The sequence below is a fragment of the Coloeus monedula genome, assembly GCF_965178545.1.
Source record: "Coloeus monedula genome assembly, chromosome: 3".
Taxonomy (NCBI): domain Eukaryota; kingdom Metazoa; phylum Chordata; class Aves; order Passeriformes; family Corvidae; genus Coloeus; species Coloeus monedula.
The window spans coordinates 21803683-21827874 of NC_138783.1; the positions used below are offsets into that span (position 1 = coordinate 21803683).

Below are 24192 nucleotides of genomic sequence, written 5' to 3' on the forward strand. Positions count from 1 at the left end.
GGGAGCGCCGCGCGCGCCGGGCTCCGCCCCCTCCCCGCCCTCCGTCCAATCGCCGCCGCCGGCACCGCCCGGCCGTTCCCGCCCCTTCCGCGCGGGGTGGCGAGAAACGGGATCCGGGAGTGGGTGGGATAGCCCCGGGCGGGCGGCAGGCAGCCACCGACGCCGCTCTATCGCTCCCTTCCACAAGTGGGCAGGGGAGAGAGCACAAAACGGAAGGCTCACGGGTTGAGATAGGGACCAGGAGAGATCACAAAGCGATTACCGTCACCGGCAAAGCTGGCTGAACTTGGGGATATTAATTGAATTTACTACGAACAAAACCAGAGCAGGATAATGAGAAGTAAAATAAATCTTAAAAACACCTTCCCCTCCATCCGACCCTCCCGCCCCCCGCGGCGCAGGGAGACAGGGAATGGAGATTACGCTCAGTTCATCCCACGTTGTTTTTGCCACTGCTCAGGGAGAGAGGGGAGTCCTTCCCCTGCTCCAGCAGGTCCCTCCCACGGACTTCTCCAATGTGACTCTTTACCACGGGCAACAGGTCTTCATAACTGCTCCAACATGACTCCCTCTTCCACGGGGTGCAGTCCTTCAGGAACAGCCTGCTCCAGCCAGCGTGGGTCCCCCACAGGGTTACAAGTCCTCCCAGGGAACCTGTTCCAGTGCGGGCTCCTCTCTCCATGGGTCTGCAGGTCTCTGGGAGGAGCCTGTTCCAGCACAGGTTTCCCGTGGAGTCAAAGCCGTCTTTCAGGCATCCACCGGCTGCAGCATGGGGCTCCTCCATGGGTTACAAGTGGATCTCTGCATCCCTATGGACCTCTGTGGGCTACAGGGGGATAACCTGCTTCACCATGGTCTTCATGATGACTGCAGGGGAATCTCAGCTCTGGTGCCTGGAGCACCTCCTCCCCCTTCTTCTCCACTGACCTTGGTGTCTGCAGAGTTGTTCCTCTTACATATTCTCACTCTGCTCTTCTCTGGCTGCAATTACATCTGGCCAATAACTTTTTAATTTCCTTCTTAAATATGTTATCACAGAGGCATTGCCACCATTTCTGGTCGGCTTGGCCTTGATCAGCAGTGTGTCCATCTTGGAACCACCTGGCATTGGCTCTGTCAGACATGTGAGAAGCTTCTGGCAGTTTGTCACAGAAGCCACCCCTGTAGCACCACCACTACCAAAACCTGGTTATGCAAACCTGATACAGCTCTGCAGCCTGGGAGTAAAGTGGCTGGGCTGTCAGACGAGCTGCAAGCCACTGATTGTGTGACAGGAAGGTGGGCTCAGTCCCTCCGGGCCTTAGCCTGTAGCCAGAGGACCTCAGGAAGTGCTGGAGACCTGGCAGGCTGCAGGGAGGTGGCAGGCATGGAGAGAGGCCTGGACCTGGAGTTCTGGTCAAAGCTGGGAAGTGGATGTGCATTGATGCGTTTGACATTGGTGTAAATGTCAAATGTGCAGTGGGCTGTGAGGTCTTCCTCCCCAAGCTTGGGAGGAGTCAAATGTGAAGATTCACAGGGATTTCCCTGACATTTGTGTGGTTCTAGAGAAATTTTTTTTTCTTTTCTTTTTTTTTTTTTTTGAAGGCTGAAACACCATGAAGATTATATGATGTGCCTCATCCACTCACACAACAGCATGTGCTAAACCTGAAATAGCCCATTAAAAACATTATTTCCTTCTTCACAGATTGTGTGCCAGAATTTTCCCTTTAGGGACTAATTTTGTATTGTCCTCATTTGGGGCAAGGAAATGAACGGGACAAAATCTTTTCCACCTCTATCCCTGGAGATGGCTGCAATCTGATAGCAGGTTATTCTGCTATTTCCTTCCCTCCCGGGACTTGCATCTGGAAAGTCAGAGCTATTCCAAGCCAAAGTGTGGAAAAAGTGTCCTCCTTGTTTTCTCCTGTGCATGTGCCATCGTTGGCTTCCACACAGCAGGTAAGCAACTCCATAGGAGGAACAGTCTGTGGTGGTGCTTGGATTTCTCCGCAGTAATTCAGGCAGTCCACGGAGTGAGTTGTACCCATTTTGTACTAAAATGGGCAGATTCTTCCAAAACAATGTTTAGTAACTTGATTTAATGTCTTTGTCTGGAGTATAGAGACAATTGCAGAAACCAAGGGGAAGTCTTAATGGGCAACAAATGAAGGGGATTCCTTTATCATTTAGTCACTTATTCCTAGCTGTGTTTTTGTTTTTCAAACATGCTAAGAGGATATATTAAATGAAGCAGGGCTTACACAGAATGTCACGTTGGCTTTGCTTGTATTTGCACTATCTGTACAGGTGGTTCATTGGAGCATACAGGAAAATGTGTGTTTTAAATTAAAAACTACAGGAAGGTCATATAGACTCTAGAAATGCGGATCGTGGCTGAAAAATGCCTTTCTTTAAAATTAAGGCAGTTAAGATGCAAGAAGTCTTTTTCTTACAAGTACATGGTTAAGTTTCGCATGGAAAGTGCAGCTGAAGGGTGAAACACTCCTGCGTCAAGGAACTTTTAAGATTTCAGTGGACCTCCTCTGACTTTTCCCGTGCGGTTCTAGCAGCTTTAGCCACTCGATGCACCATCCGTTGCTTTTCTTCAGCTTGTCCATCAGGACCTTTAAGGAATACTACCGACACCGGTCCGAGCGCGGCGGAGGGCGGGCCGAGTGCGGCGCGGCTCCGGGCCGCCTCCCGCTCGCCGCTCTCTTTCCTGCTGCCGCTGCCAGGAAGTTGGAGACGGGGTAGTCACTCTGCGCGCTGCTCCGGCCGGCGCTGGGTAGGGCTGGGGCGGCGTCCTCTGGACGTGGCGGACCCTGCCATGGGGATGTAGCGGGCCGCGGAGCCATGCGCGGCCCGGCGCTGCCCCGCACCTCGCTGGGGACGGTAAGTCACGGCGGGGACTTCGCCGCTCCCGACGGAGCGGAGCCGTGCGCCGGCGGGACACCGCCTCGCCCGGCGACAGCTCCGGTCCCGCGGATCTGCAGCCCGCTGCGGGTCCGCAGAGCGGTGTCCGCCGTCGAGCTTTCGGGCCCGGGCTCTCTTCCACCCTCCTGGGCGCCGTCGGGCTCCCGATCGCAGCCTGGCTGCGGACACCCCGCTTTCTGCTCGCCCTCTCCGAGGGGCTGGGGCTCCCCTCTCGGCAGCCCCATGCCGGGGCGGCCAGCGGCGGGGGAGGGCTCGGGGAGTCTGCGGGAGGGCGAGGCGGGCGGTCGTCGTCGCAGGGGAGGCTGGTGCCGGAGCGGCGGGAGCGGGTCGGGCAGCCGAGCTGCGCCATCCGCCGGGCGCCCGCGGGGCAGCCGAGCAGCGGCACCGCCGTGCTCGCCGCCTGCCTCCCTCCGCTCCTGGCCACCGCTGGGCACCGAGTTCGCCGGCGCCGTTTCCGGGGTTTATCCCTGACTCAGGGAAAAGGCGTCTGGGCTTACAGGAACGGCGGTGGATTCCCTGAAGCCCGCGGCGCGGCCGTTAACGCGCGGGGTGGTCCGGGCGCCGGGGCTGGCCGGGGACACCGAGCCGCCCGGGCTGGAATCGGAGCCGCCCGGGCTGGAATCGGAGCCGCCCGGGCTGGAATCGGGGCCGCCCGGGCTGGAATCGGGGCCGCCCGGGCTGGAATCGGGGCCTCCCGGGCTGGAATCGGGGCCGCTCCGCTCCCGCCGCCGCCGTGCGGGGGCCGGGGATGAGCCGCCCCCGCTTTGCTGTGCAGCCGGCCGCACGCAAATGCCACTCTGCGGGCGTTTAAACAGAGATTAGTGGGCTGTAGCTACGCCCCAAACCACGGGATTTGTATAAAAGTAAGTTCAGCTTTGCCGGTAGATCTTCTTTAGCCTCCCCGGGCGTCTTAGGGCAAGACTTTTAAGATGCCCGTTTTGATTTTGCGGGTAAAAAGTTGTAAAAGAAGTCGGAGAGTTTTGTGAATAACGTGATTGCCAGACGTGAATGGCTATCTAGTATCAGCAGATGTGTGATAAAGCTGTGACAGTGGGGTGGTGTCACTCAACATCATGACATGGCTATAAATTCTGAGGTTACAAGGTCAAACTGTTTATCCCTAAATACCTGAGCATCCTAGTAATACACACTTGCACTTGGCTGCAGTGCACTTGTAATGTTGGGTTAGTTGTTAATTTGTGGTCAGAAAGGTTGCCTTCTTCCAGCAGGGTTTGGGTTTGGTATTGGGGTTTTTTATTGCTTGAAAAGTTTGGAAACCAGGTAATAGACTTAAAGTTAGCAATGGCAGGACAACACAACTAAAACTGAGGAGCAGGAGCACCTTGACTCTAGCTGTGGATCACTTACCATCTTGGGACCTAGGCAGGATACATAAACTGTTGACTTATGGATAGACTTCAAAGCAGTTACCAAACCTGAAAAGTGTATTTCTGTCTTAAGAATAGAGGTGCACACATTTCGGTGTAAATCAGATACTATATGTGATGTTACTCATTCTATTGGCAAAAAAAGAAAAACCTATTGGATTCCCCAAATTCATTATATTATCTTTAGTTAAGTAAGATACTGGAGGAAGTGTCTTTCAGTGGGATTTCTTTTTGAACATGTTTTCCCCCTCCTGTTTGCATGTCATTTCAAGTTCTCAATAACACTGTACTCCCTACAGATGTTTATATTTTCAATAAAATAATACTCTTTTTTTTCAAAATTATTTTTCAGAGTTTTTCAGGTCTGTTGCATGCCCTTCCATTCCCTTCCATGTCATTTACTTGGCATATCATTCTCTGTTTGCCCTCATTGTGTTTCTTGACCCCCTGATGCCTCCCTTCTACTCTTCTGATTCTTGTATGCTTCCTGCGATTCTTCAGAATTTCCTGTAGCCTGATTCCATGCATTCACTCTTTCTGCCTGTCCTTTAACTCACTTTTAGGTCCTCGTTGTTTTCCCCATGCACTCCTAACTTTTACAGTAGACAAAATGGCATCTGTCTTCACTGAGGCCAGTGTGTTTTCTGTCACATTAAAAAAAAAAAAAAATATATATATATATAATGGAAGTTTCATTTATTAAAGAAAGTTCAGTTTTATGAAGAAAAAAGAATAGCCATAAGGGTTCTTCTGGCACTGATTTCTTTTCAAAGTAAAGGGAGAAATTGCCATTTTGAAGTTAGAAGCTATGTTATATAAAAATTGAAAACCAGGCCACCAAGTGCATTGTAAGAAGGAACTGTTGGGCCACCAGCCTGTTTCCAGTAGTGACCAGGAACATCTGCCAAGGGTTTTGGAGCAGAGCGAGTGTACAGCAACAAAAAATAAGAATACTTTCCTGGCTTCCAGGGGTCTGGGACTGTAGGAATGTGAAATGAAATGGCTTCTTCATATTTCAGACACATGAGTGTGGGTTTTTCCTTCTGCTGGTGGGTGTGATGATCAGTTTTGGAACCAGGGCAGGTTTCTGGCAGAGCCCACACTCTCTCAGGGAGTCCCGTACCTCAGCTATTTGTTTGCTACAGAAGTACCTTCCTATATTTGTTTTGAACCTGTCTCCTGCTTGTCTTATGTGATGCCTCTTAGTTCTTGTATTGGAGGAGACAGAGAACAGTCATCCCAGTTCACCTTCTCTTTGGCATTCATGACTTTGAGCCTGCTACAGTATCCTTGGCTCAGGTTTCTCTTTTATAGACCAGCATTTTTTATCATTCACTTTATGGCAGCCAGTCTGTACCAATGATGGTCTTTTTTACTTTTCTTTCTATTATATCTGGGTTAATTTATATTCTCAAGATTGGGGACCAGGACTACAGTCCAGATTCAATCCTTTATATATTGTCATAACAACACTTGGTTTTGTTCTCAAATCCTTTCCTAATAATTCATAGCATTTGGTTGCATTTCTGATTGTTTTCACCAATCAGATTAATTGAACTTTTACAGCTTAATAATCTAATTTTAATTCCTGCTTCTAGCCAAATGAAACATTTATATTAGGGTCTGTGCTAAGTACAATTATGTGGTCATTTTTCTTCTCACAAGTAACCAGTACTGTCAATTTGGATGCCTTTCCCTTTTCATTAAGTAATCCATACTTAATAATACTGCATCAGCAGTATTATTTGTGGTGAACCCAGTGTTGTCATTTTGCTCTTCCTTACCCATTTTCTTTAGTCATCACAAAGAAACTCTGTTTGTATTTGGGGCAGATGCCTTGTGTTCTCTTTCGTAATCCCTGGGTAGCTGAGTGCTTTCTTTGGTAGCACCTATCTTTGTGTTAACAGTTTTAGGAACCTGACAGTGGAAAGTACATGTCAAAGCAATGTCACTACATTTCTCTGTTAAAACAAACAGGAATGTATCTGTTCCAGTGAGTAGAACTCGGCATTTGACAATTACCTGACTTAAAAATTCACCTAGTGAGTCACTGACAAGGGGCATGAGCAGGTCTGTGGCACAGTGTGGGCAGGGGCCGAGGGCTTGTGCCCAGCTGAAAATCATTTTCAGGATGGAAAAGTAAGGACCCCACTGAGCCTTCCCACGGCTCCTGCTCCATCAGCACTCTGATGTGAGGCTGTACAGCAGCGCAGTCAAACTCAGCCCTGGACACAGGCAGGCAAAGTACTGGAGTGTCGAGGGTCAGTGAACTCAGAACTCTGATGCAGTGTTCACCACATTGTGCTCTGAGGGAAAAATTCCAAAGAAATTTTCTTATGGTTGTTATTACCTACTGACTTCTCCATTATTTTCTTTATCTGTACTAATATGAAATAAGACCTTCTAACTTTACATACTGTATCTATATGATATTTCATGGTGTGAAGTCCATGATCTTTATAGATAATCACAATTTCTTGGTTTTTAAGTTAAGATTTCTAAGGCCTTTCTTCATTGTATCAAAGCTATTACCAGTCTTCTGATTTTAGACAAGGCCTTAAATACAGTATTCCTTCATCTGATCTTCATAAAATGGAGGATTATTTATAATAGTGGTTCTTGTTTCTCAATGTGTAAAGCAGAAGTTCTGGTTTCCCTTTCATTTTTGTATAGCAAACTAAAACAAATGTAAACGTCAAAGAGCTTTTGGAAATGGCTGAACCAGACAAAGAAGATAAGGCTAAATCCTGCACCCTGATTTCTTTAGCAGCTCATTAGTCTGAGAAGGATATTGGTTTTTTGTCCAAGCCGCCAAGCTGACTAATTTTTCTATGACTCATCAAAAATGCTAACAGATGACTCATATGTAGAATACTTGTGCATTGGGTGTGTATCATGCTGGATTCTTAAGCCAAGGTAACGTTCAATTAAGAAATATTTTGAGACACTCTAATAACTCATAATGCCTCTTATTTGCAGGTAGTTAATTAGTTTAAAAATGGAATTTGCAAAATGAAAGTCTTTTATGAGCGAAGCGCTTGATTACGTTATTGTAACGGAATCCATTGTGCAACTTGGTCCCTGAGGATTAAGGATGACAAACTAAATATATTTATATGAATAAAATATTTATTTCATTGACAATGATAATGCTGAGACTAAAAGACTTCATTCACATTTATAACACAATAGTTATAACTATTAGTATAGTGTACTATTTTTTCAAGCAATATTGAATGAACAGTATTAAATATTGCAAAATAATATTGTGTAGAGACTGGTATTACTCACCCATACCAACAACTGTGGGCAAATCTCTTTAGCTCAGCCTTGAGGAGTGACTTAGAGGGGCATCCCCACTCAGGAGAGGAGTTTTCCACACACACTTCTAGAAGGGGTGTATTAGGAGTGCCTGCTGGTAAAATATGTGACTGGGCTGTCAGTCATATGTTTCTAGGCTAGCCATATCAGATCAGCAGCTTTAGAAAAGTTATCAATGCTATAATTTGTTGGTTCCTTAATCAGGAACTTTATCACATACTCACTAGTGCCAGTTTCTTTCAGGAAACATTGTTTTTCACATCCTCAGAATGTTTGGGATTGATGAGTCTGGCTGATCTCCACATTCTTCAATACCAAAAGCAGCATGACACCCTCTTTTCCATCTACCACTGTAACTTCTTCTGACAGAGTAAAGCTTGAGCTGTTTACTCCCACTTAGGCAGAACATCCTGCTATACCTATTAGTTCATGTGAACAGGTGTGGGGTCTCAAGATGCTGTGTGTGGGCAGGAGTAATTTCTTACCGTCTAATCCCCATCCTTCCCACTCAGTGTGTTTTCTGTGACTGGCCTTGGTCCACCTCTAGGCATCCACTGACTTTCTAGAAGAGGCAACTGTTGCTCCCAGCACAAGCCTCTCCATCCCTTCTTTCCCATCATACTGTCCTACTGATTTCTTTTCCTGGTCTTAAAATCAAGAATCAAACACGGTTTGTAGGGGAAAAGGGATTTTACCTCAGTATTTATTTTAAGGATCCTTAGGTGCATTACATCCAGGTTGAATGCACCTCCATGCACACTGCAATGCACACCCCCAAAAGATCTGGGTATAACATTATAGGTTTTACTAATTAGCATATCTATCAAAGATTCCCCAATGAGAGAGGCCCCCTCCCCAAGGAACCTTCCCCTGGATGGTTCTATCTCAGTTTACAGAATGTGTTCTGGAGAGGACCTTGGGGTCTGGGGCACACTGATCCCTAACTACGAAGCTTCTAAAATGTTTAGTCTCTCAGCTTGACAAACAAGTTTAAAAATGTAGGGAAAAAGCACTAAGAATACAGAAGTTATAAAAAGGTTAAAAGGGGTATAAAAGAAAAGGCAAAAAATCATCATGGTATCACAACCTGTGTGTCACTATACCTGCTCCCTCCACCCTTCTCCCTGCAGGCAAGGAGCCTGGCAGGTTGCAGCAGAGCTGAAGCCCTTCATGCTGAGTAATTTGGTATTTCCTAGCCTCGTGAGGTCTGGGAACCTCGTGGTAGCCCTGATAAGCTGCACTTCCCTGTGCAGTCCCTCTGTTTCAGGTACTGTGTCTTAAGTATCCCTGTCCTGAGAACACTGCTCTCAACTGTCCCTTATTTCCACCGTCCCACCCATCTTTCTGGCATCTTGCTGTGTTCTTCACTTTTATCTTTGCCCTTCCTTTCTTTCTTTGCTTTACTCTGTGGGGTATCACCTCACTTGTAGTTCTCTGTGCATGGCCTGGTGAGGCAGAAGCAGCAGCAAGGGTGTAAATTGTAGTGGTGGCAGTAATTCAAGAATATTTCAGTGTGAAAGTTGTGGAAAGGCTCCTAACTCCTGTCTCAGCTGTCAAAACTTTGCCCAGAAGAGTTTTTGGGCTTGTGCTGTGCCTTTTTTCACTGTAGGTGTTGGGCAGTAGGTGCTGGCGTGAGACATGGGAAGGAACTAGGGTCACCTTACGTGTGAGGAGAATGTGCGGGGAACACAGCTGTCACCCGCAGAGGTGGAATGTTTCAAGGAAGCAGCATAATGCTATATTCTGGTTATTCCTGCAACAGGTTAAGAAGTAAACCCTAGAGTTTCTGCTGACTCTGTTTTCCTGGGTAGTCCCTGCTCTCTGAAATATGAATCAGTGGTGTGCATTGTGTGTGTGGTTTGAATTAGCACTTGGCTTAGGTAATACACATTGTCCACTTTTCTATGAAGCTGTTTAGTGGGTGCTGGTTTTTTATACTGGCAAGAGGAGTGTGTTGTACATCTAACAATGGAAAATCAACTTATTTCACTTGCAGAAGACCTCTAAACTTTGCCTTGGCAAGCTCTTACCAACAACTTGAGGCTTCAGTGCTTGGTAAACAGCTAAATCTGGCTGGCGACTGATCACCAGCGGTGTTCCTCGGGGCTCAATTCTAGGGCTAGTTCTGTTCAATGTACTTATTCTAGATAAATTTGAGCATTGAGCAATGACTAGTGGAATGAAATTGAACAAGTCCAAATGCTGGATCCTGCACCTGGGGACAGTTACCACCAGGCACAAATATAAACTCTGAGAGGAGTGTCTGGAGGGTGCCCTGCAGGGAGGGCCCTGGGGGTGCTGGTGGGCAGCAGCTCAGTGGGAGGCAGCAGGGTGTGCCCAGGCAGCCCAGAGGGCAAAAACCCTGTACTGGGGTGCATCAAACAGCATCACCAGCTGGTCAGAAGGGAGGATCATCTGCTGTGCTCAGCATTGGTGTGGCCTCACCTGGAGTGCTGCGAGCAGTTCGGAGCCTCACAATTTAATGATTTGAAGGTCCTTGAAGGGAAACTGCTGAAGAAATTTCTGAAATCAGGTTCTCATCTCCATCAGACAGATTTATTGGCACAAATCGAGCGTGTTACCTGTAGCTCAACTCAGATGCCTCAAAAGAGGGACTCCCAACAAAGAAATCCCTGGGTAATTATACCTTTATGATCTAAACTCCTATCCCTCAGGTGACAGTCTGGACCAAAAGCATTATTAGGTTGTGGGGTTTTCTCACTCTTCATTGGGTCACTGTTTCACTATCAGGTAGTTGCCATGTGGTCACCTTCACATCCTCTTAGGTTGGTTTTGCTGGGGATTTTGGTCAGTTCCATGGTCCATGTTGTAATATGGTTGTTACAGTTCATACAATGTGAGTTATGGGCTGTCCACTCTAGCTATTAATTTTTAAGTAATGTTTAAGCTACAGCTTTGTCTATTCTGTTATTAATGTTCAGATTTGTATCTTCAAGTTTCATCCATCTTTGTTTTACTCTTCACAGCCACATGGTTCAGATAGAGTTCAGCTTGCAGCCTAACAGTTCTCTACTTATGTAGAACAAGCACTTAGCTACTTCTAAATAAAACAAAATTTCCAACAGCAGCAAAGTTGGTGGGAGGGCTGTTATGCCCTGTGCCTCACAGGAGCATGTCCTGTGAGCATGACAGCTGCTGAGGACTCTGGGCTTGTGTAGTTTGGAAAGATGAAGGCTGAGGGGTGACCTTTGCTCTATACAGCTCCATGAAGAGGGCAAGGGGAGGAGGTGCTGTTTCCTTCTCCCTGGGATCCAGTGTTAGTACACATGGCAGTAGTTCAAAGCTGAGCCAGGAGAGGTTCCGACTGGGCACTAGAAAGCATTTCTTTACCAAGAGGGTGGTCAGACAGTAGACAGGCTTCCTAGAGAGGCGTCAGTGCCCCAAGCCACCAGTGTTTAAGAGTGTACTAGTTTGAAAGCAAACCAGCGAGAGATTCAAAATCAGAACTACAATTTGATAGGAAAATTAAAAATAAATGCAGTAGTACAGAAACACTGACAGTCAGGATACAACCTGACACCCTGTCGGGCAGGGTGGTGGTAGCAGTCTGATTAGATGGTGGCTGCAGTCCTCCTGAAGTGAGAGATGTGGTCCTGTTGAAGCAGTGATCCTGTAGAAGGGTCTGGTCTTCCTCTGAAGGTCCAGTGGTGGCTGTGTAGCTCCTGTCCTCCTTACCAGTTGGTAAGGGCTGACTGTGGTGTTCCAAACCTCAGATTATATCCAGGTAGGAATGCTTGGTTCCTCCCCCTGGGCAGAGCATCTCACGATGGGATGATGTAATTCTGTGAGTTCAGGCAGTGAGGCTGGATGGCCCATTAACAGAAGATACCTCTTCGGAGGGAGTTATCAGGGATGTGTCATGGAAGAGATAAGGAGCACTGCCCCACCTGGTTTTAACAGAGGGTGATAGAATACATACTTCTGGTTGTATCTTACATCTTAACCTAAGACAAAGAGGCATTTGACAGTGCCTTTAACAACAGGCTTTGACTTTTGGTCCACCCTGAAGTGGTCAGGCAGTTGGACCAGATGACCACTGTAGGTGCCTTCCAACTGAAACAGAACAGGCTATTCTAATTTCATGTATTATCTGAATTTGATGAAGTTGTTCATTGGTATAAATCAGTGTATTGCTGAATGGCATGGGGAGCTGCTTAAGATGGTGGTGGTTTTTTTTTTTCCACCATGTGAATAATTCTGCTGGATGGCCACGTCATTGGTTTGTGAGTCACTTGTGGCCTGTGACTGTTCCTCAGATTATGATCAGTAATAACACATTACTCTGGTTTGATTACACTTGCAGACATGCTTTCACTTAATCTTGAATCACGCCTCAACCGGGCCAGGTGACACTTCAGAGTCAGAGAAGTGGGTATTTGCTTTATTCGGCGTGCCGAGTGTGTGGGGATCGCTCCTCCAAACACACACACCTGGTGCTCTCTACAACACAGTATTAAGGGTTAAATTATGAATATTCATCACATTCCTTGGGACAGGTGTGGTTATACAAATTATTTATCAGAAGTCATTAGCATATGGGCCACGCATGCGCTGTGTGTCCTGGTGGTCGCACTGAAGAAGACCTCTCCTCTTCCTCGGGGCTCTTTCTGATGAAGACCAGCAGTCATCCTCCCAATGAACTTTTCACCTTTCTCCCTGGGCATGCGTAGTCCTTTGAGGAATGATTCAGCGGTCTCTGAGATGATCCTTGTCCCCTCTATCTTGACAAGATTAGGGTGAATTCGGCTTCTCAGGCTTTGTAATTAACATCTGCTGTCTGAACTAACATTTGCTGTCTCCCAATAGTTAACTTGTGCTTACATGAGTTAGTTATTGACTGCCCCTTCTTCAATCTGAAAAATTGAAAACACTTTGTTGTTTTTTGGCTTTGAAGGTGTATCTGACCAATTTTCTCTGTATTTTTGGCTTAATCTTAGATGCTTTCATCTTCTTTCTATTGCTGACTTGTGTGATTTACGGGCTGACTGTATATATTCTCGTATCAGGGGATTAATCACTAGCTAGAGAATCTAGAAACTAGATAGTTTTATTGTTACTGTGTGTCAGACCGTCTGTGTGAAGGATCTTTTACCCATTTTCCTGCAAGCAATAAATCTTGTAAGACTGTCAGCTGCTGAAACCATTTTCAGTTTCATTTAGGAGTTGTTGGAATGCTTTCAATTATCCTGTGGTCAACTCATTAGGTCTGAAATGCTAGCTATTCACATATGTGGTTCTCTTTATTCCTGTTCACCATTTTAGCATCTGGTCTATTGAATATGTCAGAGCTCTTGGAAAAATGATGTTTTAGCTTTGTCAGAGTTGCAAACTCCATCTTTCTTGAGGTTTTAAGTTGCTTTTATGTATGTACCTTTCTCCCCCAAGGCTTTAATTCTGAAAGAGAAACAGGACAGTGTGGGGCTGTCATAGCCATCTCATTTTGTGTTATCTTTTGTTAAGCTTGCTACCACAAAATTGGTATCAGCATTGTGGTTTACCCTTATTGGTTTACTTTGCTTTTGCTATAACTCTTCTAGCTGAAAAAGAAAAAAAAAAAAAAAAGGAACTCTGTCTGAAGCTGTGCCTGTACTGCTGGGCATCTTACCACTTTCAAAAAAACAAGGTGGGAAAACAGTACAATTAAAGGGAAGGTAGTGTGGTAAAACTTTGTGTGAGATTATCTTGGGGGGGGTGGTGCTTATATTCAAAAAGAATTTGTTAATTTTCATCATTCCCAAGATCTGACGCATAGAGTACATTGGTACATCTGTAACAGACTCAGAAGCATCAACACACATATGTCCAGATGGTCTGGCCAGGATCAGTTGTGTGCAAAGGGGATGATAGAGATGCAGGGTTGAAGAACTCATTGTGCTACTATGATGCCATGATGATTTTTTGCCTTTTCTTTTATACCCTTTTTATAGACCTTTTTATAGCTTTTGTATTCTTAGTGCTTTTTGCCTACATTCTTAGACTCCATCTGTAGTTAGAGATCAGAATGCCCCAGACCCCAAGGTCCTCTCCAGAACACATTCTGCAAACTGAGATAGAACCATCCAGGGAAAGGTTCCTTGGGGAGGGGGGCTCACTCGAGCCTCTCACTGGGGAATCTTTGATAGATATGCTAACTAGTAAAACCTATAATGTTATACCCGATCTTTTGGGGGTGAGGGTGGGGGGCATTGCAGTTTGCATTGAGGTGCATTCCACCTGGATGTAGTGTACCTAAGGATCCTTAAAATAAATACTGAGGTGAAATCTCTTTTTTCCTTCTAACCGTGTTTGATTCTTGATTTTAAGACCAGGAGAAGGCATCAACTATAGTTCTTCATGGTACTATAAACTAGGTTTTGGACAAATCTTTCATATTCTTCAGGAGTCATCAGTTGGTATGGGATGGATCTTTACTGTAGAAACTTGCTGATTTCAGGTTTCATAAATCTTGGGCCCAGTTTTTAGCTGGTTTTGTTTTGTTGTTGTTGTTGGTTTTTTTAACCATTTTGTTGTTGTATGTTTTTTCCTTGTCTGAATGCATGTTTGAAATATATGCCCAGGGTTTGTTTTTCTGTTGGGCCAACAGGCAAAGGAGTCATGTTTGTGATATGCTGCAATCTCAATCAATATGTTACCATCCTTCTGGTGCAGGATCTTTTGCTGATGAGTCATTTATGCTGTGGTCTTACCAGAGTGGAGACCTTTGGGCCATTAAATAAACAGTGTATTTCTCAATTTCACTGCTGGGAATAGTGTCCTGAAAGCAGTGTCCAGGCATCCTTCATTATTTGTACAGGCTGTTCTTTAACCCTTTGTTTATGTGTGTGGGGGTGGACAAAGCCACACTCTCTTGCAGTCATGTGGCAGTCATGCCAGTCTTAATATTTCTGTTAAGATTGGCATGACAACAGTAATTTTCAAATGAAAAAAATAAAAATCAAATCATAAAGGAATTAAAGAAGAAACTGCACATTTTTGTGTTGGACTGTACGGGCTTATTGTTAACAGCTGCAGTTTAAGAGGAAGAATGTACATTTGACATGGGGATAAGTCAAAAACCTAAGTTTCCCATGTTTCTAAGTCGGGCTTGCTCTAGGTCTGGCTTGGAAAATTTCCTATACTTTGCTGACAGTGATATCCTCCTTTGCCATCTTATTCCAAACTTCCCATCTTGTGTATTTATTCAGTGGAACTGCAAGTACTGGAGGCATTCTTCCCTGTGGATCTGTTTCTACATGGGCATTTTATTAAGGACTGCCTTCCTTAATAAAAACATTTCTTTGCTCTTGTGTAACTTTTATGCAAGCTGAAGCATTTTCAAGGCATTCCATGTATAAACTGCACATAATGAAAAATATTTGTTTTATATACAACCAATTTGCCATAGAGGCCATTGAAAGGCATATTAATATCACAGATGGCAGGCACTGGGTTGTTGGGGTTTATTTTATATATTTTAATAATCTCCCCGCACACATTTGTCAGTGGAGGGTTCCAGTAACAGAATTATCCAAGTAAACTGAACTCATTGTTATGGTTTGATGTAATTCTAAGTGCTGAAGTCAGAGGTGCAGTCTGCAGGGGGGTATAATGTTTTCTCACCTTGTTCCTCTCCTCTCCCTCTCTATTTACAGGTTATTCTGATATTTGTCTGCATGTTGACAAAGGAATCTATAGAAATAACTCCAGTGCCATATACACTGCAAGCCCCTCGGGTAGCTTTGGATAGAAGAGACCCCTCTAACCCCTTGAGGAGAGAAAAGAAACAGATGCACTGTCAAGTGGGACAATACCTACACCCCAGAAAGACCCACTGCTGCATGCGGTGTCATGCAGGTACACAAAATAAATACAGTAGGAGTGACTTTCACCCTGCAGTCGTTTCCCTGTCCTGCACCCTCAAACTGTCTCTTTCCTATGGCTAATCAGCTCTCTCTTTGCTTGGTACCTATTCCTACCCAACTAAATTATTATTCCTTTTATTTATTCCTATTCCTTATTCTCTTCTTACGGGTCAGTGTTGTTCACACTGGTGAGAGGAAGCATACTTGGTCCTTATGCTACCAACTCCAGGGTTTCTTTGAGGAACTGGTGACTCCTGTCTTCCCTAACACAACGCATTTGCCTTCCTGCCAGAGCTCTGTTAAGTGATTTTCTTGCAGGTACCTACAAGGCAAAAGACTGTGATCGACCTGACCAGGCAACTGTCTGTCTTCCATGTGCTGATGGCACATTCACAGCTGTTGATAACACCATGTCTAAATGCTTCCGGTGCACACACTGCCGGACAGGTGAGTTACTGTCAGATCTGCAGGATCTGAGGAAAGTGGTGGTGGATGGGGACTGGGGGGATGGCAAGATGAGTGAGGAAGCTTGGAAAAGTAAGCAATTGAATGGGTAAGACAGCATGTGGCAGTGAATTGGGGACAGCAGGAATAAAGGTTACCAAATTAATACAGTCTGAGATACAGTTTGTGGGCCTTTTTGGCCTTTTTCTGTGAAATTTAGGGGATAACAATACCTGACACTGAACCGTGCCATAAATCAAATCCCTCCTGATGGGAGAGAATTTTCTAAAAGTCCTTGCAAGGCGTTTCAAAGATAAACTAAGACTTTTCCTGGAGTTTCAATGCTGCTGGATAGTTGTTTATTAAGTCTTATCAGAGGAACAGAGCCACTAGTGTGACCCAGGTACAGCATAGAGCACAGAAAGCAGGAGTGAAGTCTCTCTTTATCAAGATTTACACAGCCTTTTAAAGATAATTTAACCAATGGTTACTAAAAAAGTATATTATTTTCACTTTCCTACCAATTATTCAGTAACACGGGCAGGAACTGAGGAATTCTCTATCCAGTCATTCTAAACTACTTTTACTACAGAACATGGAGTAGTAGAAGAAGGAGAAGAAGGTTTAGAGAAAAACAACAATCCTCCATTTTGATATTTTTTACTCTTATCTATTTACTACAAAGAGAAGCTCAAAACCTCTTAAATTTTCACCCTGTGACAATCTTACATAGTAGTCTATCACCTAATTCACACCACTGTATTTTCTAGTTCTTCTCTGATCGTTGGTAATTTTTTCCAAGGTTGGAGGTTAAAGCAGTGTTGTTCAGGGGGGTAAGAACCCTTAAAAACAGGCAGAGAAATATTCTCGGTACTCTGGGTTCCTACAAATACCTATCATCATAACAGTGCTCTCAGTTGAAGGTGAAGCAAGAGGTTGAAGTAATCATTTCTCCTTTCTTTCCACAGAACTCCAGCAGATAGTTGAGACGCCCTGCACCCCACAGCAAGATACTGTATGTGGCTGTCAGAAGAATCAGTATCAGACTGATTCTGAGTCTGAATTCTTCCAGTGTAGGAACTGCAGCTCATGTGCCAATGGGATTATTACCCGCTGTGAGTATGGCATGGATATGGCTCTAGTACAGATGTACTATAGTAGGGTAGACTTTCTGATTATCTGCAGTGCCTTGCACTTAAAGGATGGTAGTTTTGGAACAACTCTTAGGTTTGTCTGCCCTCTTTCCCCAAAAAGGCTGCTATTTTTTGCCTGCTCTGGCATCAGTCCCTGTTTCCTATAATAGCTGCTTTCTTTTGTCCTTGACCAGTTTCTTGGTTTTGGCTGTTGTGAGGAGCTACTTTCTACTTAATTTTGGTGCCTCTGCCTTGTGTGTCCTGAAGCAAGGTCTTTGTTTATGCTCTAGAGCAGGTTTCCCCTTGCCTTCCTTGTTTGTCTGTCTCCTGATTCTCACTGTATTTCCCTTACCAACTGCTTGAAGCACTTTGAGTACAATGGATGAAAACACCTCTGGTCCCAGTGCTCAGTTGAACTGCTTGTCAGCTGCTGAACCACCACAGTGCTCTGTGCAGTGTTTTAAAGCAAAGAGGTGCTCAGGTAATGCTGAACTATACCCAGTGGCAATGGGCACTACCTTGGGATGATGCTGGTGTCTGGGAGAAGTACCTCTGTTAGCTGTCCCAAGATGCCTCATCTCCAGTCAGGAATCAGAGATCTTAAACAAACACTGCTGTCTGTAGTCTTAATTCTTTCCATGTCCCTTGAATGTCTTCTTTCCACATTCCCTACTGTGGTGACTGAGAAGGCATGAGTCAGTATTGGATGCAGCACTAACTAACTTTATTTCCTTGATTAGCTCTTTTATAAGGTCACACAGGCAGATCCAACTGTGCAGCCAAACAAGATGTCCTACATCTGTGCCCATTCACACGCCGACTGCTCTTCCAGTTGGCACGTACATACATTCCTTAGTGGCGGTCTTCCAGCCCAGGGACACCCCCTCCCCTCTGAACATCTTATTCAGCTGGTCATGATCTGTACAAAAGATACAATTATAATTAATTTAGTCATTGTTCTTTAATCATCCAGCGGGCCAGTGCTTCCAGTCCAGCTGCTCCCACACCCTACCTTGTCTTAAAGCTATCCTCTCTTCTTTGCAAACTATGCTGCTCCTGATCCCTTTCCTATCTCTTACCCTGCCTAGTGGGAGGTTTGTGGTTTCACTGGTGAATGTGTTCCCTCCTGTGCTCAATCATCTTGTCACAGTTTCCACACTTACGCCTCTCCTCAAGGGTCATCATCGTACGCTGTCTTTGAGCAGCTTCCTTCCCTCTTGGCTGATGTAGAACTGTTTTATTCCCATCCCTCACTCACCACACAATTTAGCTCCTTGTTCTAGTACGTTTTCCCCTCCTCTCATGCCATTTGATGTTCGTCCATCACTTTTCTTGCCTGCTCCTCCCCACACCTGTTTTAGTCAGGCTTTCTCCTGTGACTTGCTTAGAAGCAATAGTTCTTTAGTTTCTTACCCCTTGCATTCACAACATCAGAAGAGTGGTTATGTGTCCCGTGGCTTGAAGTGATTTCTCCCTGCCCCAAACTGACTTCCCCACCAGTCCCAGCTGTTCAGGGACCACTTCTCCCTCATCTTGGCCTGACTAATGTAGTTTCCCCTTCCTGTCATACTTGAACTTGAGTGACTTTTCCTGCTTTTTGCACATTAGACTAATTTCAGCTGCACTGTAATTATAGTCCCTTTCCAAGCCTCTACACAGGTGCTCACGTACAGGACAGTGGCACTCTTATTTTTATTACTTTTATCCTCCCCCAACTCAGTTTTAAAATGTAGACCAAATCCTTTTCCTCTTCTTCAGTAGCAGTTTCCCAGGCTTAAAAAAGGATAATCTTTCATCCATCTTGGAGTGGATTTTTTTTCCTTTTCTTTTCTTCCCTGTCCAGATTATGGCAACAGTTTCTGTTTGTTTTTTTTTTTTTCTATAGGTTCAAAGAACAAAGATGCAGTTTGCAGGTGTAAGCCTCAGTTCTTCCTGTCACGTAGTAACATTTGCAAGCCTTGCAACAGGTGAGCTTTTTTACTCTGTATGCCCCACCACTGAGTAGGAGAGATAGTAGGAGCTCCACAGGGTGAGGGAATTCTTCTCACGACTCTTTCTATCTAGACATAACTTTACAGCACTCTAATTGCCTTTCTGGGGCATTTAGGTCACCCCCTCTGCCACCTCCTCTGTGTGGCATCAGCCCACTAAGAACCTAAAGTCACTGGTCACACTGCATTGCTCTGCTTTGCAGGCCCATCTTGACTTGTCTGTTAATTAGGATGGTTGCAAATGGCTCGGGTTTCATTGCACGTGTGTTCACCTCTCTGATTTTCTCTTTCAGCTGCACTGGAGAAGAATGCTTGTTGTGTCCTAGCCCAGTGACTACCTCACCGACTTCATCTGGGCTGGGTGAGTGCTCAGGAGACTGAGGGGCAGCAGAATCTTTTCATTGTGGGCTGTTGTTCTGTTAATGCCTTTTGTAAAGGGTTACATTTTCCACTTTGTCAAACCATTATCCTTTTTCTCCCTACCATTTGCAAATCTTCACTTGCTGTTCTTTCTCCAGCACTTACCTCCTCCCTTCTTAGTCACTCATGCATTTGCTCTCTTACTTTTGTCCAGATGGAAACCTTGTACTTGGCATCCTTGTTGCAGTATTTGGAGTTATCTCTATTCTCTGTGTTGCACATAGAGTCTGGAAGCTGGTCCAGAAAAAGAGGATAGTGTCATCTTTCTACTCCTGTGGTGAGTATAGCAGCATGTGCAGTGATACTGATTGGGATGGACATCATTCCCTGTGTGTTCTTGTGTGTGCACACGTGCGAGGGAAAAAGGAGGATCCCCTTACTCTGCTCTGCTGCAAGGCCAGAGTAGCACAAGAGCTAAATAGCCACGGCTCTTGTTACAGTTCTGCATCCAGGCCCATAGCTGTGACTGGAAGTGCACGTAAGCTTATTTCTGGGACATGTATTTTGCTGTAAAACATTTTTGAGGGCAGGATTGTGAATAGCTGCTTTCCTGTTTTCTCTGGGACAAGAGGAAGTGAAAGTAATTTCTGCCTTCTTTTTTCTTCTTTCTTTGAAGTTTCTTTGCCACAGACAACCAAGGAGCTGGTATCAGAGGTGAGCAAGATGATGAGTATAAGAGCTTATTTTACACTTTAAAATATGTTAGCCTGGGATCTGGAGTAATATTTTTCCCCATGGGCTATTTTCAGGCCTTGTATTTGCAAGTGAGCTGAGTAATAGGGCTGTTTAACTCAGAAGTCTTTTCCTGTAGAGGGTGGAGCCAGTAACACTTTACTTCCCCTCTTCTAGAGGATGCTTTTCAAACTCCTGGCTTTTTGCTTTTTTTTTCTGGATGCATTTTGTTCAAATAGTTGCTCCTTTATCCACTTTTCTCTCTGTGTACCCCAAGCTTGGAGGATTTAATTAATTTTACTTCACTTCAGATCTTGACTCCACAAGCCTCTCAGTGCTGCTTCACAGCGTTCTCTCAGGTCCAAGGTAACTCTGCAAAATAAGAGGGCCCAGGCAGCAGCTGAGGTGGGGTTTCCACAGCCTTACAGAGGTGGCTGATGGGAAAGGTGGCATGTGGAGCTTCTAGAATGGTGGTGATTTGGGGTCCCAGCCTTACTTGATTTTTGTAAAGAAATATTTTTTTCTGGACTGCTGTTTTATGGTGCCAAAAAAGAGTTAAACTCTTTGGGTTCTGCTGGAAAGAAATGTTTGGTGTCTTCTTCTGAAACAAGGCATGTAGGAAGAATTAAAATCTCAGCACCCGCTCCCCACCTATCTCAGATAAATTTTAGCATATAAAGCTAGTGGTTACTTGCAGGAGATAGGTGTATTGTGCTGCTGTGGGTGATTCTGAACTATGTCATGTGTCTTTCAGGATGGGGAAAAAAGAAATGAAATTTCCATCCTTCCTGAGTCCCAGAAAGAAACACAATTGCCAGTAAACACAACCCCATCTGCACCTCTGCTGCAAAGTTCACATGAGTTACCAGACTGTGTCAGACCTGCCAGAAAGACACAACTTCCAGACAGTAAGTGAAACTCTCCCATCCTTCCCTCCTTCCCCAGTCAAACAAGAACCTAATTATGCAGATGCAGCTCGGAGTGTGCTGCACAGACCGTACCCAATTCACATGACCTGTGTGTGTACTTCACACATGGCACAGTACAAAGGCAGAAGCATGGCCAGAGCCTGTGAGGCTGTACATGCTAAATACCTGTGCAAGGCCTTTCTGTTGTCCCTTTTCCCTGCCAGCAAAATGGATTGTCATATGTGTTGATATGCTGTCAGTCTTAATGCCTCTGGGGTTGTGACCCAGAATAATTTCAATAATTCATTCTTTTTCAAGAATATATGGCATCAAGGCCCTAAGCATATGTGCTTAACTCTGCTCATAACCTTATACAAGAGCATATGGAAACATTCCCATTACATTCTGAGGGATAAGAGCAAGTCTGGACATCACACAAGTCTGTGTGGTTACTCTGAAGAACTGGAGAAGACTTTTACAAGAGGGGGCACTGCAAGATCCCAAGGCACCCTCCAGCCCTGGATTATTCACATTCTACTTGAGGCTGCAGAATCTTGGTTCTCACGCTTTTCCCTCTCTTTTCTCAGACCCTGCTATTCTGTACACTGTGGTGGATCATGTGCCGCCGTCTCGGTGGAAGGAGTTCGTGCGGCGCCTGGGCCTGAGCGACCACGACCTGGAGCGGATTGAGCTGGAGCACCGGCGCTTGCGAGACGCCCAGTATGAAATGCTCAGACTGTGGAAACTGCAGATGGGCCGTGCTGCCACTGTGGAGCACATCAGCTGTGTTCTCAACCAGATGGAGCTCAGTGGCTGTAGTGATGCTGTTCAAGAGGCTTTACTAAACCAGAACTCTCCTCAAACTTGCAGCCTCCACAACCATCTTTAGTATATTTGTGCTTTAGCTGCCTTTGACTGTTAAGATGGGATCATAGCTCTCTTCCTTTTCCTTTATCTCCCCATCTTTCTAACACTCATCAGCTGGTTTTGTTGGGGACAGCAGATTATGCTGGAGGAAGGCTGAGGTTTGCTTCTCAACCACCATACAGTTCAACACCTTTAAGCCACAGCAGACCTCTGCAACACCTCCTTTCCCAAGGAGGGAAGGCACCTCATAAAGGAAGTGGTGTGTGGACTCTGACCAAGATGCAAACAGGAGCTCTGAGTGACTCGATCACAGATCAGCTTCTATGGACAAGTTATTGCTGAAACAGGTGCTCCACACGTCATGTGGTGGGTAAACTTGTAGGGTGATTTGGTTAAGCCAACTGTTCAGATGTTAAAGTACTCACTCACTTCTTGCGGATTTATTTTTCTGCGAGATCAGCCAGTTGAAATGGCTCATATTGCAGCCTTTTGATTGCTAAATCAGACTCAGAGGAAGTGGTGGGAGGATGTGCCTATTTCTGGGAGCAGGAGAGGATTGCCCCCTCTCGGTGTTAACTAGTAGGAACTAGTAGATATTGCTGTAGCAAAAGACTCCTGGAGATTCAGAAGTGGTGGTTCTCTCTGTGAGACACATTATCCTTTCCACACCATTTCCCTCAGCTTCCAGAGGAGTAAGGATTCCAAGCCAGTGAGTCAGATGAGAGGGTTGGTGCTCTTTTTCTCAAGTATTTTTTCTGTATCTAGAAACCATGTAAGTTAGCATTAACAAAACACCTGCCTGTGTGTTTGTCCAAGTGCAGGGTGGGAAGGAGTGCGTGCATCTGCCTGGGTGAGGTGGTACCTATGCACCTGGTAGCATGAGCGCCTCTGCAAATCTGTGCTTGCACACAGGTCAGTAGGCTCGTGTCTGCCTGCTTATCTACCTGTGGATGATTCAATGAATCTAACTGCAAATGGGACTGTGTATGTGTCTGTATAGATGTTTTAGCAACTGTTGAATAACTTCACACTACTTCCTGGACTGCATTCTGTGATTGCTACTTGGGTGTGAGAGCCATTCGGTACCATCTCCAGGCTCTCACCATCACTTTCTCATTGGAATTACCCAGGGTGGACCAGACAAAGAAAAAATCAATTAGCCTGCATGAGGTGCAGGCTGTCCACACTTTTGTAACATGAATTTTTTTAGTCTCTAATCTCTTGACCGGAGAGAAACTTTCTGTTGTAAATACACTAAATGTTCTGAATTAAAATGAGTATTTTTACCTCTGTTCTGGTTTTGCTCATATCAGCGTCTTTTCTGTGACTGTGGCTGGGGGCAGAGGAAGGGGAATAATTTCTAGAAGTGGCAAGAGTGGGTGGCTTAGTGGTCTCATGTATTTTTTTTAAAAAATACCCAAGTTTTATGTACTTTGGTATGTTGAACTTAGCTGACCCCAACTCACAAGAAGCTAACTGAGGGCAGGAAGTAGGACTGAAATGAAATGCAGTTGCAGGTCTTCTCAGATATTCAAGAATATGAATGCCAGTTTAGACTGAATTTTTAAACAATATACAGTGAGTCATTTTGGTTTGTATCTGGCTTTTTAAACAGGAAAATATCTTTTAATAATAATAATAGGTTATACTTTAATGTTAATGTTACATGTTTTTGTCTGAGGAACCAAAGCACTGTGTTAAAGAAGCAAGGACTATTCCTACTCCACTTGAAAGTTTCCTACTTGAAATTTGGAAGTTCCTGACAGTGACAAAGCCAGGAACTGAAGTCAGTTTTAATTCTCAGTTTGAGGCTTTGTTTTGCTATGCCTACATCCCATTTTAATTGAGGATGATGTTGTTGCTTTTTTTTTCTAATCAGAGCACAAAGCTCACTGTAACACACTTTTTCTTTCATGGTTTATGTTCAGCAAGCACAACTGTATGATCATTATGGTAATTATTAGAAGTACATGCTGTTGATTGAAAGTGCTTGAAGTGGGGAAATTCTCAGAAAACTTTTTCGGGTATGGTATCTAAGCTTTGGGGTTTTTTCCCCCACCTCAGATTGGGTAATACATCATTTAAAATCCAGGTGTTTCAATGCTCTTGGCACAAGGTAAGCCACAAGCAGCAGGCCCCAGGCCACTGCTTGGTTGCCAGTGGCTTCATGCAGGAATTTTACAGAAATCAGTGGCTACGAGATGTTTCAGAGAATGCTGAAGACCCTTTCACGGTAATGAAGGCAACTTGGGTGGGTAATGTATGTGAAG

General features: G+C 44.9%; 1 protein-coding gene across 1 annotated transcript; it reads left to right on the forward strand.

Annotated features, from left to right (window-relative positions):
• The first annotated feature begins 2724 nt into the window (after positions 1-2724).
• On the forward strand, positions 2725-23213 carry TNFRSF1A (TNF receptor superfamily member 1A). Its single transcript, XM_082279137.1, has 10 exons — positions 2725-2874; positions 15278-15479; positions 15806-15934; positions 16900-17046; positions 18950-19031; positions 19349-19416; positions 19630-19752; positions 20092-20129; positions 20902-21055; positions 21643-23213. Exons 1-10 carry the CDS (start codon positions 2836-2838, stop codon positions 21942-21944), a joined length of 1284 nt encoding a protein of 427 aa, XP_082135263.1. The 5' UTR covers positions 2725-2835; the 3' UTR covers positions 21945-23213.
• The last annotated feature ends 979 nt before the right edge of the window (positions 23214-24192 follow it).

Coding starts and splice junctions, on each gene's coding strand:
- TNFRSF1A (XM_082279137.1), top strand. CDS start 2,836: ATGCGCGGCCCGGCGCTGCCCCGCACCTCGCTGGGGACG. Junction 17,047..18,949: donor CAATGGGATTATTACCCGCT/GTGAGTATGGCA, acceptor TTTTTTCTATAG/GTTCAAAGAACAAAGATGCA. Junction 19,753..20,091: donor GTCATCTTTCTACTCCTGTG/GTGAGTATAGCA, acceptor CTTTCTTTGAAG/TTTCTTTGCCACAGACAACC.